General features: G+C 46.2%; 1 protein-coding gene across 2 annotated transcripts; it reads right to left on the reverse strand.

The window, feature by feature from the left end:
• Nucleotides 1-1,521: 1,521 nt before the first annotated feature.
• On the reverse strand, nt 1,522-19,464 carry LOC101731070 (cytochrome P450 11B, mitochondrial). 2 transcript variants are annotated; one of them, XM_031904462.1, is made up of 9 exons: nt 19,042-19,464; nt 12,791-12,946; nt 9,234-9,433; nt 7,412-7,615; nt 6,924-7,078; nt 5,890-6,056; nt 4,117-4,195; nt 3,838-4,029; nt 1,522-3,579 (listed from the first exon to the last, which is right to left on the reverse strand). In XM_031904462.1, the coding sequence occupies exons 1-9, from the start codon at nt 19,329-19,331 to the stop codon at nt 3,469-3,471; spliced, it is 1,554 nt and encodes a 517-aa protein (XP_031760322.1). In that variant the 5' UTR covers nt 19,332-19,464; the 3' UTR covers nt 1,522-3,468. The 2 variants fall into 2 exon arrangements, with proteins under 2 accessions (XP_031760322.1, XP_031760323.1); XM_031904463.1 differs by lacking the exon at nt 12,791-12,946.
• Nucleotides 19,465-19,693: the final 229 nt, after the last annotated feature.

The following is a 19,693-nucleotide window of genomic DNA, read 5'->3' on the forward strand; positions in this document are numbered from 1 at the left end:
AGAACCATCCGTGGGATCCTTACCTGACTGGCACTGGTGGGAAATACCCCATGGAACACTGCAGGGTGAACGGAGACGCCTTGTTTATGAGGGATCTGCCCCCCCTTCCTTTGCTGTGAAGGGCATTACTGGGGGGACATTTTTTATATTATAGCTGTTATATTTAATTAAAAATGTCTGTAAATGTGCAGATAACTGGTATATTTGTCACTTACGTGTCCCTATATTTTTCTTCTGTGCTCCCCACTGGCCCATAAATACTCTGGTATTGCCCGGCCAGGTGCCCTAATCTGGGCAATAATCTGGATTGTAGGCGGTTACTGGGCCAGTTACCAAGGCATTGAGATTGCCCAGCAGGCCCCAAGCACTCTGCCTCATGTGGCTTAACCCGGAGGAGCAGTGGGCGGTACCAGAACACCAGGTCCCTGGTTCAGAACCTTCAGGCCCCAGACCCAGTGTTGTTCATGGTGGAACATTCAGCTGAGTGTAAGTGATGGAACATTATGGCCTCGAGCCCAGTGTAACCGACAGCTGATTCTGCCCCCAGCCCTTTAGTTACCCCCTGACAGAACATTCAGTAAGGACAGTGGGGGTCTCGCAGTCCTGAGCAGTTACCTTGATTGAAGCAGATGTGGGTGTTTAATTAGTGTATTAATGAGTTGCAGCAGCTGCCATTTGCTAATGAGAGAGTGATTATCCCCCACATGACAGAAACCGACAGTTGGGAAGCTTTGGGCCACAGGAGTACTGGTGTCTGAGCAACAAGATCCAACATCACTTGTACAGCCCTAAAATACAGTTGTAATAGCACCAACATTATGTGCCCCCTACTGTAAATGATAAGGATATTAGCAGTCACTGAGGGGTTCTGTGCCCCCCATATAAAGGCACAAGGCTGCAGGCTGAGTTATACAGGGAACTCTGAGTATCACTCATGTATTATAAGGGATAATGTACCCCCTACTGTAAATGATAAGGATATTAGCAGTCACTGAGGGGTTCTGTGCCCATATAAAGGCACAAGGCTGCAGGCTGAGTTATACAGGGAACTCTGAGTATCACTCATGTATTATAAGGGATAATGTACCCCCTACTGTAAATGATAAGGATATTAGCAGTCACTGAGGGGTTCTGTGCCCCCCATATAAAGGCACAAGGCTGCAGGCTGAGTTATACAGGGAACTCTGAGTATCTCTCATGTATTATAAGGGATAATGTACCCCCTACTGTAAATGATAAGGATATTAGCAGTCACTGAGGGGTTCTGTGCCCCCCATATAAAGGCACAAGGCTGCAGGCTGAGTTATACAGGGAACTCTGAGTATCACTCATGTATTATAAGGGGTAATGTACCCCCTACTGTAAATGATAAGGATATTAGCAGTCACTGAGGGGTTCTGTGCCCATATAAAGGCACAAGGCCAAGGTGGTGCTGCATGTGGGGCAGAATTCTCTGCCCTGCGTGTGGTTAGATGCACCGGCAGTTCCGCTTGTGGAGGTGGAGAAGTCAACAGCTACATATCCAGAACACTAGGGCAGCTGTTTATTGGTTGCATTTAGTCACATGTCTGCACACTTCTTCCATTCATGCATTGAAAGAGAATAACATTGCCTAACAAGGACTCAACTGATATTCTTCTTATTGGCTCAGACGGGCTCAGAGAAGACATGGCCGTCACTGTTGCATTGGCCGTTGTGTGTGCCCTTGGGAGAAACGATAGGAACATCCCTCTGGGGGCAGAGTTACTGCAGTAGGACTGTGGGTACCCAAGGCATGTGGTATGGCTGTGCCCTGGCACCCTATGGGCACACTGGTAGCAGCTGCCAATAGGAAACACAGTGCCAGTAGGGACATTAGTACTCAGTTTCCAAGTGGAATATAAAGTCTAAAATTGTTCCTTGTGCTTCTCCCAACAAAATGCTTTTGCTCTCGTTCCGGCTCCGCCTACAGGAAACTCATTAGGGGGTTGTTTTGGGGACATGACTCTGTTATTGGGTTCTTCTTGGGAAATAAACCTCAAGTAGAAGCTGTTGGGAATTATCATTATGTTTGTTATATTTTCTTTCTTTTTGTTTAAAGGATTGTCCTTGGGAGATGAATGTTTGTTTGGAGATTCTTCATGTTCGTTCTTGTCAATGGGTTGTTTTTGGGAAATTATCATTCCTAGGAGATGGATTCTTGTCACATTGTTCCTGGAGAGGGAATTCTTGTTGGTGGATTGGTTTTTGGAAATAAAATCTTGTCCAAGGATTGTTTATGGGAGATGAATTCTCATCAGAAGGTTGGACCTGGTAACTGAAGGCTTTGAGATGATTGGTTTTGTGGGGTGAATTCTTCTCAGAAGATAATTTATTGGGAGGTGAATTCCTGTCGGAGGATTGTTCCTGGGAACTGAATTCTTTTGTTGGGGAGGTGAATTCTTATTAGAAGATTTTCTGAAAATGAATCCTTTTTAGATGAATGATTTTGTGGGGTGAATTCTTCTCAGAAAATTGTTTTTTGGGAGATGAGTTCTTGGCTGAGATTTGTTTTTGGGAGATGAATTCTTGGCTAAGATTTGTTTTTGGGAGATGAGTTCTTGGCTGAGATCTGTTTTTGGGAGATGAATTCTTGGCTAAGATTTGTTTTTGGGAGATGAATTCATGGCAAAGATCTGTTTTTGGGAGATGAGTTCTTGGCTGAGATTTGTTTTTGGGAGATGAATTCTTGGCTGAGATTTGTTTTTGGGAGATGAATTCTTGGCTAAGATTTGTTTTTGGGAGATGAATTCTTGGCTGAGATTTGTTTTTGGGAGATGAATTCTTGGCTAAGATTTGTTTTTGGGAAATTAATTCTTGACTGAGATTTGTTTTTGGGAGATGAATTCTTGGCTGAGATTTGTTTTTGGGAGATTAATTCTTGGCTGAGATTTGTTTTTGGGAGATGAATTCTTGGCTGAGATTTGTTTTTGGGAGATGAATTCTTGGCTGAGATTTGTTTTTGGGAGATGAATTCTTGGCTAAGATTTGTTTTTGGGAAATTAATTCTTGGCTGAGATTTGTTTTTGGGAGATGAATTCTTGGCTGAGATTTGTTTTTGGGAAATTAATTCATGGCTGAGATTTGTTTTTGGGAAATTAATTCTTGGCTGAGATTTGTTTTTGGGAGATTAATTTTTTGGCTGAGATTTGTTTTTGGGAGATGACTTCTTGTCGGAGGATTATTTTTGGGAGATGTCTAATCTTGTAAACAAATTGTTCCTGAGAAATAATAATTCTTGAGAGATGAAATTGTCAGATTGTTCCTGGAAAGTGAAATCTTGTTACCAAAGATTTGTTTTTGGGAGGTGCTTTTTTCATTGCTCTTTTCAGATTTGTGGGTAGATGTTCTTTGGGGTTTAACTCTCTGTTACTAGTCTTATTATTGGCTTTACTAGTCTTATTATTGGCTGTAGGGTGCTGCCCAATTTGCGGAGACCTGGGTTCCAGCTCATACTGGTCGAAAGGTGAGAAGCGGAGGTTTTTCCGGCATCAGAATAAATCGAAACACAGTCTTGATGTCGTCTTTACAAACGGTGTTGATCTGGAAGTTCTTGATCATCTGGAAGGTTCAACGTGAGAACGTAAAGATGTTTTATTGCCTATTATTCCCACACGTTCTAGTTCTACGTTTCCCCAGTAAATGATTAGTCGCATCCTTTCCATATCCTGACACCTGATACATTATATACTGTTGGCTCTATTGAGCACTGGGCTGGTTATGGGTTGGATTTTTGTATCCAATCTGCACGTTCAGTTTATGCACCCCTTAATGCCCAGAATATGTTTGGGCTTTTATATCCGTGTTCATAATACTCACATGCATCAGAAAGAGCATCATCTCTGTCTCGGCGATCCTGCGCCCAATGCATTGGCGAGAACCGAATCCAAACGCCAGCGCCTTGAAATTGGTTTCATCTCTGCGCATCCAGCGCGTGGGGTCGTAACGCAGGGGGTTCTGAAAGAGCTCAGAGCTGCGCCCCATCGGGTACAGACCCACTTGCACCAGAGTCTGTGGATGGAAACCAAAGATATGAATATTAGCCCCACACTCAGTCGCAAAACTAAGCTCATGGCTGTAGGCAATTTGCACACTTACCCCTGCTGGGATGTGGTAATTCTGCAGAACAATGTCCTTCATAGGGTAACGCTGTACTGTAATGCCCACGGGGTATAACCTAATGGAAGGGAATGGCAGTGTTTATACTGGGAACTCCGTGCCATTCGGGGATTAGAGGGGTGAAGGGATTAGAGAGCTTCTCATGGGAAGTGCAATTGGCCTACTAGAGAAGTAACACTGGTTCTTACTGGTCAATCAGGAGAGCGCTGAATGAAAGGGATTAGAGAGCTTCTGATGGGAAGTGCAATTGGCCTACTAGAGAAGTAACACTGGTTCTTACTGGTCAATCAGGAGAGCGCTGAATGAAAGGGGTTAAAGAGCTTCTCATGGGGAGTGCAATTGGCCTACTAGAGAAGTAACACTGGTTCTTACTGGTCAATCAGGAGAGCGCTGAATGAAAGGGATTAGTGAGCTTCTCATGGGGAGTGCTATTGGCCCACTAGAGAAGTAACACCGGTTCTTACTGGTCAATCAGGAGAGCGCTGAATGAAAGGGATTAGTGAGCTTCTCATGGGGAGTGCTATTGGCCTACTAGAGAAGTAACACTGGTTCTTACTGGTCAATCAGGAGAGAATGACACAGAGCGCTGATTGAAAGTAGCGGAGGGATCACCATAAACAAGATCATGGAAGTAGATTCTTGATTGGAACATAATCTGATTGGAACAGGTTGGTTTCCTGGTTGCAGCAGGTCCTTTCAATCTTGGGCAAGGATGGGTACGTATCATTGACGAGGTGCCCCATAGAAATTCTGGTGCTGACTATGGTGGGCTCCATTTGCAACTGATGGGCTGCTCATATTTATGTTTCTTTAGGGAGATGAGGGTGTAAGATTCTGGTAAAATATAGATATATATTGTGGGCTCCTATATTTTATCAAATCTATAATGAAACCTTTCTTTAGTAGAGGAAACAGCCTAATTAGCTTAGCACCTGGGTGTCTGGTCCAAACAATAGGAGTTTCCTAATTTGGGGAAACAAAGGTACTGCTCTGGGAAAGGTTTGGTCACACCTAAACTCTAATTAACATTATCAAAGAGTCAAGGACACCGGAGCCAGCACTGAATGGATCCCTGGTGATATGCATAATCAGTTAGTTCAGGAAGGACAGATGTTGACTACATGACAATTTGCCTATCCAAAATGGAGGACGGGTAACTTCCTGTAACTGACTGGTATGTGCTAGCATCATTCAAATGGACCAATCAGGAGAGACTTCTAGAAAGTTCTAGAATCCACCCCTCTCTCCTGTATATAGGTTGGCTTCAGTAGGGCATATGGAGACTCAGGGCCAGGAGAGAAGTGACCACCTTACCAGATCAGAGGGAATCCTGACATCACGGACCAGACACTTAGATCAAACCTAAGGAGAGGTATACTTAGGCTGTATAATCTTCTAGAGTAGAGGTTTCATAGAGTGGGTTTATATGGTGTGGTGTGGGATTATTATTATTTAGGTGGCTGGGTCCCTGTGTTTCATTTGAGTGTATTTAGTTAAGTAAGTATTGTGTATATTTGTCGTATATTGTTTTGTATTACCCTTTTGTGTTATTGTAGTCTATTGTTTATCCATTTTATCTGCTTTATGATTTATGTTTATGTAAATATTTGTTTCCAATTAATATAAAATCATTTTTACACTTATTGTTCAGTGATCTCTTTGCCACCCTATACTGTAGAACTTTAGTTATATTAATAATCTTACAAGGGCATGGGCCTGGGTTATGGTTCAAGGAAGGCCTAGGGTACTTACCTTAGGGTTTCTTTGATGGCCCCTTTCAGAAGTGGCATTGAGTTAAGTAGCTGGTTCATATCTTTAGGACACTGACCTTCTGCCCTCTTTATCTCTGCCCTCAATTCCTGTTGCACCGATGGGTTCCGGGCCAGTTCAAAGAGAGTGAAGAGGAGAGGCATGGCCGTCTGTGGGCAGAGAGATTAATGAGGGGTACAGAAGGCAAATGGGGGGCTGCAATGTACATTGCCCAAGGCTTGGCCGTTACTACTCTGCATTTATACATCATATTCCGCCACACAATGGGTTGGTAGGACTTATAGGCAGGGCAATAACAACCCTGGGCACTGACCCCAAGAACTTACTCACATATGGAGAATTTATCCCCAACTCACTCAGATAATTGCACAGGGGCTGAGTGGCACTCAGTACAGAGATATGTACTCTATAGGCTGGATCTGTCTGGAATTAAAGAATGATACCGGGGCTTTTGTTATCTTGGGGCATAGTGTTCGGCCCTACTCTGCAACAAATATCCCTCTAGCAATGGGGCAGATAGAGATACGCAAGCACCTCCCATAGTTTCATGCAACAATAACACATCTAAGGCCTTTGGGGTAAGTTCCACCATTGCACTCTGGTCGGGACAGACTAGGCCCATTCTTCCGGGCAGTTTTACCCCAGGTTATTCAGAACCATAAGGTGACATTTTTCAGCTCAAACATCAGATAGGGCCACAGAATTGTCTGTACTGGGATCTCTGATTGGGCCATTGCAGGACCTTTTTGTTCATAAGCCTCTAGTGTTACTTTGACTTGATGTCCTGGGACCATCATGCAGTTGGGACCGGGCATCTTGTTAAACATAAGGGAAAGTGGATGTGAGAAAGTGGATCTCTCAGTAGGACAATGAACTCAAGGCAAAGTAACACTGGAGCCTCGAGGACAAATAGATGAATGTTCCGCAGTGATCCAATCACAGCCCTGGGGATTTCGGCCACTTGTTGCAGATATATGTGTAGCAGTGGGACAGGGATCCCCTTGTGCCCATCTCACCGTGTCCACCCCTCCAGCCATCAGTTCTGTGACATTGGCCGTAATGGAGTCCAGAGGAAGTTCTCCCTGTAGTAACAGTTCCGCCATGATTCCCGAGTATCCCCTCTCTTGCCCAAGGCAGAACTCTTGGTAGATGTTCTGGATACATCTGTCCGCTGTAGAGAAAGAGGCAGGAACCGGAGTTCAGTAGGGAGCACCCAGAGTACAAAACATAACTGTTGCCCCTCAGGAACCATAAAGCATGAGTACATCATATAGTACATGTGCACTCTGGAGCCCCTCAGGCCTTCATCCGGCAGAGCAGGAGGGGTCCTTCCACTGGGGGCCTCCCTCTAGTATTTGTGGGCAACTCCCAGTTAAGCAGCAGCTGAACGACAGGAGTCTGGACTTCCCTCTGCATCAACATGGGACTAGTTCTTTGCCATGGGGTGTGGATCTGGGAGAAGCCAACTGAAACCAAAAGAAATTCTGAAGATTCTACATCTTACCCTGCTGGAAAATGACATCCCAGGCCTCCATGTGCTGAGTCCAGAGGGCACTGTCAGTCAGGCGCAGGAGTTGGTGCGGCAGGTACACAAGGGGTAGGGTGGTTTTTATCATTGTCTCTACAGCTCGGATGAAACGAAGAGAATCCTCATTGGGGTGTTCCTCCAGGAGCCCAAGGCGCTGCCCATACAGAACGTAACCACTGGCTACAAAAACACAAGGCAAATGCTTATGTGGGGGAATTGGGGGTGTCGTGTCTGTTCTGTATATTATGCCTCACTGGCCTTCCCACTCCTGGGTGCAAGGTCATACCGGCAGAAAGGGCCTGATTGTACAACAAGGGACATGGTGGCCTTCCCACTCTTGGGTGCAAGGTCATACCGGCAGAAAGGGCCTGATTGTACAACAAGGGACATGGTGGCCTTCCCACTCTTGGGTGCAAGGTCATACCGGCAGAAAGGGCCTGATTGTACAACAAGGGACATGGTGGCCTTCCCACTCTTGGGTGCAAGGTCATACCGGCAGAAAGGGCCTGATTGTACAACAAGGGACATGGTGGCCTTCCCACTCTTGGGTGCAAGGTCATACTGGCAGAAAGGGCCTGATTGTACAACAAGGGACATGGTGGCCTTCCCACTCCTGGGTGTAAGGTCATACCGGCAGAAAGGGCCTGATTGTACAACAAGGGACATGGTGGCCTTCCCACTCCTGGGTGCAAGGTCATAGCGGCAGAAAGGGCCTGATTGTACAACAAGGGACATGGTGGCCTTCCCACTCCTGGGTGCAAGGTCATAGCGGCAGAAAGGGCCTGATTGTACAACAAGGGACATGGTGGCCTTCCCACTCCTGGGTGTAAGGTCATAGCGGCAGAAAGGGCCTGATTGTACAACAAGGGACATGGTGGCCTTCCCACTCCTGGGTGACACAGAAAGAAGGGCTATTGGGCATGCTTTATGCCACTCCCACTTTAGGGTCATACAGATTAAAGAATATGATGTCTTCAGTATGCAGAGCCTGACTAACACATCAGAGCACCCAAGGCAAACCCCAAGCCCCTGTGGCAATCCCCCCTCCCACTCTGCATCTCTCATACCACCCCCCTACCCTCCTTGCTGCCTCCCGTCTGCCATCACTTTCCCTGTCACTTCCCCTGTCCCCTTCATAATCCCTTGGGGCAGAGTTAGAAGCATTCCTAATACCCCCCTGCTGTTGGTGCCCTTGGCACATTCTGCCTACCCTTAGTTGTGGCCGTGGCAGTATGACACAAAGGACAGAAGGGAGCAATGGTAAACACTGGAAAATGTGACCAAGTACGTATGTCTCAAGGCCAATCAAATGGGTTTGCAGTTGATGTGCCCCAAATCCATTATTTTGGGGTTTGACCAAATCCAAAATCTTTCATGGAAGATTCAGGCAAATCCTGAACTGAATCTGAACCCCAGGGAAAGGAAGGGCTAACTCGAGGAATGAGGAAAATTGTGTGACCAAAAAATAATTTTGGATTGATTTCCATCCAGCACTTGAACCCGGCTAAATGCGGATCCTGCTGAAAAAGGCTTGGATTTGGCCGAATCCCAAACCAAATCCAGGGTTTGATGCATCCGGGGTTTGGAAATATTGGTGCAACAATAATTGATGAGGGGTCTGTAAAGCTACTTGGGGAGAGGCATGTGGACAGGGACTATTTTCTAGGTGGAAAGGACTTGAGGGTCCCTTGGGGACAGGAACAGTATGGACAGAGCTAGGAGGCTAAAGGGCAGTTTATTTCAGTTGGAACCCACATGACTGAGTAACTGGAGGGGTCAGGAGAATAAATAGTCTCACCTTCCATTGTGAATCGGAACAGATCAGCATAAAGGTCCACTGTCAGTGTCCCCCGGGTGTTTTTGTTGATTCGTCTCATTAAAAAGGACACAAAGTCATTGGCCACTTCATCCAGAAAGGGAAGGAACTTTTTCACCCCAGTCAAGCTCAGCACCTCCTTGTTTAGGATTAAGCGATCCGAGCGCCAGTCCTCTCCATTCCTGGAGGAAGAGGAGGGAGGAAAGGATGGTGAAGAACTTGTAGAGTATTGAGGCTGATACAACAATAAGAAGGGAAGCGATGGAACCAGGGAGATCAGGCCATAGTTGAAAGGCAATTGAGAAAGAACAATTTCCTCTATATACAGATTTACGTGTGAAGCCCCCGTTGCCTTTTGTAACTTACACCCTGGATCAACTGAAAGAGCAGAAACTCCCTTGTACTCTCTGAGTATTTCTTACCCAAGTCTATATGTTTCTTTGTTCTGGTTTCTGAATATAAAGTTACTGTTGGGTGGGTGGAGGATGTAGGGTGGGTGGGAAGGTGAACACTATAGAGGCTGATACGCAAATAGAAAGGAAGTGATGGACCAATAGAGATGCAAGAAGATGAATTTACTTTTCGGTAGGTAGATGGTGTGTGGGAGATGTGATGGAACAATGGAGGCCAGACTAGAGCTGAAAGAATCAGAAGGTGAATGTACTGTTGGGTGGAAGGTGTGGAATATAGAGGCTGATACACAAATAGAAGAGATGTGATGGAACAATGGAGGCCAGACTAGAGCTGAAAGAATCAGAAGGTGAATGTACTGTTGGGTGGAAGGTGTGGAATATAGAGGCTGATACACAAATAGAAGAGATGTGATGGAACAATGGAGGCCAGACTAGGGCTGAAAGAATCAGAAGGTGAATGTACTGTTGGGTGGAAGGTGTGGAATATAGAGGCTGATACACAAATAGAAGAGATGTGATGGAACAATGGAGGCCAGACTAGGGCTGAAAGAATCAGAAGGTGAATGTACTGTTGGGTGGAAGGTGTAGAATATAGAGGCTGATACACAAATAGAAGAGATGTGATGGAACAATGGAGGCCAGACTATAGCTGAAAGAATCAGAAGGTGAATGTACTGTTGGGTGGAAGGTGTAGAATATAGAGGCTGATAAACAAATAGAAGAGATGTGATGGAACAATGGAGGCCAGACTAGAGCTGAAAGAATCAGAAGGTGATTGTACTGTTGGGTGGAAGGTGTAGAATATAGAGGCTGATACACAAATAGAAGAGATGTGATGGAACAATGGAGGCCAGACTATAGCTGAAAGAATCAGAAGGTGAATGTACTGTTTGGTGGAAGGTGTAGAATATAGAGGCTGATACACAAATAGAAGAGATGTGATGGAACAATGGAGGCCAGACTATAGCTGAAAGAATCAGAAGGTGAATGTACTGTTGGGTGGAAGGTGTGGAATATAGAGGCTGATACACAAATAGAAGAGATGTGATGGAACAATGGAGGCCAGACTAGAGCTGAAAGAATCAGAAGGTGAATGTACTGTTGGGTGGAAGGTGTGGAATATAGAGGCTGATACACAAATAGAAGAGATGTGATGGAACAATGGAGGCCAGACTAGAGCTGAAAGAATCAGAAGGTGAATGTACTGTTGGGTGGAAGGTGTGGAATATAGAGGCTGATACACAAATAGAAGAGATGTGATGGAACAATGGAGGCCAGACTAGGGCTGAAAGAATCAGAAGGTGAATGTACTGTTGGGTGGAAGGTGTAGAATATAGAGGCTGATACACAAATAGAAGAGATGTGATGGAACAATGGAGGCCAGACTATAGTTGAAAGAATCAGAAGGTGAATGTACTGTTGGGTGGAAGGTGTAGAATATAGAGGCTGATAAACAAATAGAAGAGATGTGATGGAACAATGGAGGCCAGACTAGAGCTGAAAGAATCAGAAGGTGAATGTACTGTTTGGTGGAAGGTGTAGAATATAGAGGCTGATACACAAATAGAAGAGATGTGATGGAACAATGGAGGCCAGACTAGAGCTGAAAGAATCAGAAGGTGAATGTACTGTTGGGTGGAAGGTGTGGAATATAGAGGCTGATACACAAATAGAAGAGATGTGATGGAACAATGGAGGCCAGACTAGAGCTGAAAGAATCAGAAGGTGAATGTACTGTTGGGTGGAAGGTGTGGAATATAGAGGCTGATACACAAATAGAAGAGATGTGATGGAACAATGGAGGCCAGACTAGAGCTGAAAGAATCAGAAGGTGAATGTACTGTTGGGTGGAAGGTGTGGAATATAGAGGCTGATACACAAATAGAAGAGATGTGATGGAACAATTGAGGCCAGACTAGGGCTGAAAGAATCAGAAGGTGAATGTACTGTTGGGTGGAAGGTGTGGAATATAGAGGCTGATACACAAATAGAAGAGATGTGATGGAACAATGGAAGCCAGACTAGGGCTGAAAGAATCAGAAGGTGAATGTACTGTTGGGTGGAAGGTGTAGAATATAGAGGCTGATACACAAATAGAAGAGATGTGATGGAACAATGGAGGCCAGACTATAGCTGAAAGAATCAGAAGGTGAATGTACTGTTGGGTGGAAGGTGTAGAATATAGAGGCTGATAAACAAATAGAAGAGATGTGATGGAACAATGGAGGCCAGACTAGAGCTGAAAGAATCAGAAGGTGATTGTACTGTTGGGTGGAAGGTGTAGAATATAGAGGCTGATACACAAATAGAAGAGATGTGATGGAACAATGGAGGCCAGACTATAGCTGAAAGAATCAGAAGGTGAATGTACTGTTTGGTGGAAGGTGTAGAATATAGAGGCTGATACACAAATAGAAGAGATGTGATGGAACAATGGAGGCCAGACTATAGCTGAAAGAATCAGAAGGTGATTGTACTGTTTGGTGGAAGGTGTAGAATATAGAGGCTGATACAAAATTGCCATTTAGGGTCAAACCCAGGGCCTGTGACACTGGGGCTCTTTGGCATTACTATTGTGTGGCCATTTGAGTCTTTATGGTACTGACTTTCTTTCCACTGCTTTCTGCTCCTTTACTGTTTCAACAAAGCTCTTGTCTGTGGCTGCCATCTTGGATTTCCCTTCCAAGCCTCTAGACTTGCCCCCACCCATGGTAGGTCTAGGGCTTCTAGTTCTGGGGCATCATTCCATCTGTCTAAGTGGGCATCGTTGTGGGCAATGGGACTGGGAAATGATTGGGTGACCAGGACTGGGCCGTAATTCTCTGCAATCCTAGGGTACCCATATACGTGCCCCCCATCTCACATGTCAACATCCTGCACCCCCTTACTGTTTACCACAAGAATTGGAAGATTTTACTGCTGTTTGTACCTCATACCCAGTCCCCAGTGCAGCTCCATTGTTTCAAATACCCACAAAGGTGCATCTACCCTTATGGCCCAGAGTGTGGGTGTGGCTTCCCATGGGGCATTGTGTGGATGATGGGGTTGGTGGGTGAATGGGTACAATTGGGGGCAGAGTAGTTGGAGGAAGGGTGCCTGTGTGGGCCATAAGTGTTATTCACTCACAGGAGGAAGACTCCACACTTGTGGTTGCGCAGATCCCTGTGAGCTGCCCACGCCTCAATCCCCATCCTGCGGGGAAATACCCCCTCCGATTGGAAGAGCCGCGCCACGTCCTGGGGGTGAATGATATTCACACTGCTGTGCGTTCCTAGGGTCTCCCTGCCAAGAGACACAAAATAGAAATGGGATATGTGTATCCTGACACTCATACTCACTAACCCACACTCACCAACACACACTCACTAACCTACACTCACCAACACACAATCACTAACCCACACTCACCAACACACACTCACTAACCCACACTCACCAACACACAATCACTAACCCACACTCACTAACACACACTCACTAACCCACACTCACCAACACACACTCACTAACCCACACTCACCAACACACAATCACTAACCCACACTCACCAACACACACTCACTAACCCACACTCACTAACACACACTCACTAACCCACACTCACCAACACACACTCACTAACCCACACTCACCAACACACAATCACTAACCCACGCTCACCAACACACACTCACTAACCCACACTCACCAACACACACTCACTAACCCACACTCACCAACACACACTCACTAACCCACACTCACCAACACACACTCACTAACCCACACTCACCAACACACAATCACTAACCCACACTCACCAACACACAATCACTAACCCACATTCACCAACACACAATCACTAACCCACACTCACCAACACACAATCACTAACCCACGCTCACCAACACACAATCACTAACCCAGAGTCACTAGCACACAATCACTAACCCACACTCACCAACACACAATCACTAACCCAGAGTCACTAGCACACAATCACTAACCCACACTCACCAACACACAATCACTAACCCAGAGTCACTAGCACACAATCACTAACCCACACTCACCAACACACAATCACTAACCCACACTCACCAACACACAATCACTAACCCAGAGTCACTAGCACACAATCACTAATCCACGCTCACCAACACACAATCACTAACCCACGCTCACCAACACACAATCACTAACCCACGCTCACCAACACACAATCACTAACCCAGAGTCACTAGCACACAATCACTAACCCACGCTCACCAACACACAATCACTAACCCACGCTCACCAACACACAATCACTAACCCACGCTCACCAACACACAATCACTAACCCAGAGTCACTAGCACACAATCACTAACCCACGCTCACCAACACACAATCACTAACCCACACTCACCAACACACAATCACTAACCCACACTCACCAACACACAATTACTAACACACACTCACCAACACACAATCACTAACACACACTCACCAACACACAATCACTAACCCACACTCACCAACACACAATCACTAACCCACGCTCACCAACACACAATCACTAACCCACGCTCACCAACACACAATCACTAACCCAGAGTCACTAGCACACAATCACTAAGCCACACTCACCAACACACAATCACTAACCCAGAGTCACTAGCACACAATCACTAACCCACACTCACCAACACACAATCACTAACCCAGAGTCACTAGCACACAATCACTAACCCAGACTCACCAACACACAATCACTAACCCACACTCATCAACACACAATCACTAACCCAGAGTCACTAGCACACAATCACTAACCCAGAGTCACTAGCACACAATCACTAACCCAGAGTCACTAGCACACAATCACTAACCCAGAGTCACTAGCACACAATCACTAACCCACACTCACCAACACACAATCACTAACCCACACTCACCAACACACAATCACTAACCCAGAGTCACTAGCACACAATCACTAATCCACGCTCACCAACACACAATCACTAACCCACACTCACCAACACACAATCACTAACCCAGAGTCACTAGCACACAATCACTAACCCACGCTCACCAACACACAATCACTAACCCAGAGTCACTAGCACACAATCACTAACCCACACTCACCAACACACAATCACTAACCCACACTCACCAACACTCAATCACTAACCCACGCTCACCAACACACAATCACTAACCCAGAGTCACTAGCACACAATCACTAACCCACACTCACCAACACACAATCACTAACCCAGAGTCACTAGCACACAATCACTAACCCAGAGTCACCAACACACAATCACTAACCCAGAGTCACTAGCACACAATCACTAACCCACACTCACCAACACACAATCACTAACCCACACTCACCAACACACAATCACTAACCCAGAGTCACTAGCACACAATCACTAACCCAGAGTCACCAACACACAATCACTAACCCAGAGTCACTAGCACACAATCACTAACCCACACTAACCAACACACAATCACTAACCCAGAGTCACTAGCACACAATCACTAACCCAGAGTCACTAGCACACAATCACTAACCCACACTAACCAACACACAATCACTAACCCAGAGTCACTAGCACACAATCACTAACCCAGAGTCACTAGCACACAATCACTAACCCAGACTCACCAACACACAATCACTAACCCAGAGTCACTAGCACACAATCACTAACCCACACTCACCAACACACAATCACTAACCCAGAGTCACTAGCACACAATCACTAACCCAGAGTCACTAGCACACAATCACTAACCCACACTCACCAACACACAATCACTAACCCAGAGTCACCAACACACAATCACTAACCCAGAGTCACTAGCACACAATCACTAACCCAGAGTCACTAGCACACAATCACTAACCCAGAGTCACTAGCACACAATCACTAACCCAGAGTCACCAACACACAATCACTAACCCAGAGTCACTAGCACACAATCACTAACCCACACTCACCAACACACAATCACTAACCCAGAGTCACCAACACACAATCACTAACCCACACTCACCAACACACAATCACTAACCCACACTCACCAACACACAATCACTAACCCACACTCACCAACACTCAATCACTAACCCACGCTCACCAACACACAATCACTAACCCAGAGTCACTAGCACACAATCACTAACCCACGCTCACCAACACACAATCACTAACCCAGAGTCACTAGCACACAATCACTAACCCACACTCACCAACACACAATCATTAACCCAGAGTCACCAACACACAATCATTAACCCAGAGTCACCAACACACAATCACTAACCCAGAGTCACCAACACACAATCACTAACCCACACTCACCAACACACAATCACTAACCCACACTCACCAACACACAATCACTAACCCACACTCACCAACACACAATCACTAACCCAGAGTCACTAGCACACAATCACTAACCCAGAGTCACCAACACACAATCACTAACCCAGAGTCACTAGCACACAATCACTAACCCACACTCACCAACACACAATCACTAACCCAGAGTCACTAGCACACAATCACTAACCCAGAGTCACTAGCACACAATCACTAACCCAGAGTCACTAGCACACAATCACTAACCCACACTCACCAACACACAATCACTAACCCAGAGTCACTAGCACACAATCCCTAACCCAGAGTCACTAGCACACAATCACTAACCCAGAGTCACCAACACACAATCACTAACCCAGAGTCACTAGCACACAATCACTAACCCACACTCACCAACACACAATCACTAACCCAGAGTCACTAGCACACAATCACTAACCCAGAGTCACTAGCACACAATCACTAACCCAGAGTCACTAGCACACAATCACTAACCCAGAGTCACTAGCACACAATCACTAACCCAGAGTCACCAACACACAATCACTAACCCAGAGTCACTAGCACACAATCACTAACCCACGCTCACCAACACACAATCACTAACCCAGAGTCACCAACACACAATCACTAACCCACACTCACCAACACACAATCACTAACCCACACTCACCAACACACAATCACTAACCCACACTCACCAACACTCAATCACTAACCCACGCTCACCAACACACAATCACTAACCCAGAGTCACTAGCACACAATCACTAACCCAGAGTCACCAACACACAATCACTAACCCAGAGTCACTAGCACACAATCACTAACCCACACTCACCAACACACAATCACTAACCCAGAGTCACCAACACACAATCACTAACCCACACTCACCAACACACAATCACTAACCCACACTCACCAACACACAATCACTAACCCACACTCACCAACACTCAATCACTAACCCACGCTCACCAACACACAATCACTAACCCAGAGTCACTAGCACACAATCACTAACCCACGCTCACCAACACACAATCACTAACCCAGAGTCACTAGCACACAATCACTAACCCACACTCACCAACACACAATCATTAACCCAGAGTCACCAACACACAATCATTAACCCAGAGTCACCAACACACAATCACTAACCCACACTCACCAACACACAATCACTAACCCACACTCACCAACACACAATCACTAACCCACACTCACCAACACACAATCACTAACCCACACTCACCAACACACAATCACTAACCCAGAGTCACTAGCACACAATCACTAACCCAGAGTCACCAACACACAATCACTAACCCAGAGTCACTAGCACACAATCACTAACCCACACTAACCAACACACAATCACTAACCCAGAGTCACTAGCACACAATCACTAACCCAGAGTCACTAGCACACAATCACTAACCCAGAGTCACTAGCACACAATCACTAACCCACACTCACCAACACACAATCACTAACCCAGAGTCACTAGCACACAATCACTAACCCAGAGTCACTAGCACACAATCACTAACCCAGAGTCACCAACACACAATCACTAACCCAGAGTCACTAGCACACAATCACTAACCCACACTCACCAACACACAATCACTAACCCAGAGTCACTAGCACACAATCACTAACCCAGAGTCACTAGCACACAATCACTAACCCAGAGTCACTAGCACACAATCACTAACCCAGAGTCACTAGCACACAATCACTAACCCACGCTCACCAACACACAATCACTAACCCAGAGTCACCAACACACAATCACTAACCCAGAGTCACTAGCACACAATCACTAACCCACGCTCACCAACACACAATCACTAACCCAGAGTCACCAACACACAATCACTAACCCACACTCACCAACACACAATCACTAACCCACACTCACCAACACACAATCACTAACCCACACTCACCAACACTCAATCACTAACCCACGCTCACCAACACACAATCACTAACCCAGAGTCACTAGCACACAATCACTAACCCACGCTCACCAACACACAATCACTAACCCAGAGTCACTAGCACACAATCACTAACCCACACTCACCAACACACAATCATTAACCCAGAGTCACCAACACACAATCACTAACCCAGAGTCACCAACACACAATCACTAACCCAGAGTCACCAACACACAATCACTAACCCACACTCACCAACACACAATCACTAACCCACACTCACCAACACTCAATCACTAACCCACGCTCACCAACACACAATCATTAACCCAGAGTCACTAGCACACAATCACTAACCCACACTCACCAACACACAATCATTAACCCAGAGTCACTAGCACACAATCACTAACCCAGAGTCACCAACACACAATCACTAACCCAGAGTCACCAACACACAATCACTAACCCACACTCACCAACACACAATCACTAACCCACACTCACCAACACACAATCACTAACCCAGAGTCACTAGCACACAATCACTAACCCACGCTCACCAACACACAATCACTAACCCAGAGTCACCAACACACAATCACTAACCCAGAGTCACCAACACACAATCACTAACCCACACTCATCAACACACAATCACTAACCCAGAGTCACTAGCACACAATCACTAACCCAGAGTCACTAGCATACAAACCCAAACAGACTAGATATGGGTAAGTGCTAATTTGGTGAATAGTGTTTTGTACATTGCACCAGGCTGCAGTTAAAGGCAGGTGCAACAAGGTGTAATGAAGGGGTAGGTACCACAGTGTAGGTATGATGTAAGCAGGGGTTATTAGTAAATGGGCCCCCGGGCACTGAAAACATCCCTCCGTGACTGTGTTTGTGTGCTGCAGGGGTAAGGTAGGGTGAAATAGGTAGGTGCTCACCTGTAGATGGGTCCAGGCTCTGACCTTCTGTAATGGGTTGCCTTGGTGCATTGGTGCATATGAAAGGGTAAGTACTAGGCTGGTAGGTGCCTACCTGTATATGGGCCCCAGGTTCTGGAAGTGGCCCTCCATGACAAGGTGCAGCTGTTGGAAGCTGTTGTTCTTCCAGTAACGGGCTAGGTTTGCCCAAGCGTTGCGCCCGGTGCAGGGAATAGACTTGAAGGGAAGGCTCTGGGCTTTGGCAGAGGTCAGGCTTTGGGAATCCTGAGCAAGTTGAACTGTGGAGAAGTGTGTAGATTTGGTCCTGAGACCCCTTACTGTGTCCCAAGAGCAGTGTCCCCCCACACACCAGCGCAAGTGCCCTATTGCCCTAGTCTCCAGCATGGCTGCCTCTTCTCTCAGCCCTTTGCTCTGTTCCTCTGGCTTTTTTATCTTCACTGTAAATCCATTTGCCTCTCCCTTCTATCCATCCCTGGGGTGTCCTGCCGGGGTGTCCCGTTGGCCCATTCTCTCATGTGTCTAATGCCTTTATCTCCTACTGAGATCTTTCCATGAGCGAATCCCCCCCCACCCTGAAGGTCTGACCTCGCCGCCTCTCGCCATCACGTCACTAAATCATTCGTGATGAATGGGATTCCACTCGGCCACACTGGCCAGCCTGGACCTACTGCTGCTCCCCGGGGGGATGAACATGTCCCCAATGGGCCACTGTGGGGGACCCCAGCCTGCAGGCCCCCCGAGTGTTG

Source organism: Xenopus tropicalis, chromosome 6, assembly GCF_000004195.4.
Source record: "Xenopus tropicalis strain Nigerian chromosome 6, UCB_Xtro_10.0, whole genome shotgun sequence".
Lineage (NCBI taxonomy): Eukaryota > Metazoa > Chordata > Amphibia > Anura > Pipidae > Xenopus > Xenopus tropicalis.

Bases quoted from the DNA above. Each gene is read 5' to 3' on its own strand.
- LOC101731070 (XM_031904462.1), bottom strand. From the start codon at position 19,331: ATGCTGGAGACTAGGGCAATAGGGCACTTGCGCTGGTGTGTGGGGGGA. The intron at 9,434-12,790 runs GTGAGTGAATAA...CTCTTCCTCCAG, and splicing joins AAGTGTGGAGTCTTCCTCCT to GAATGGAGAGGACTGGCGCT. The intron at 7,616-9,233 runs GTGAGACTATTT...GTGTTTTTGTAG, and splicing joins GTTCCGATTCACAATGGAAG to CCAGTGGTTACGTTCTGTAT.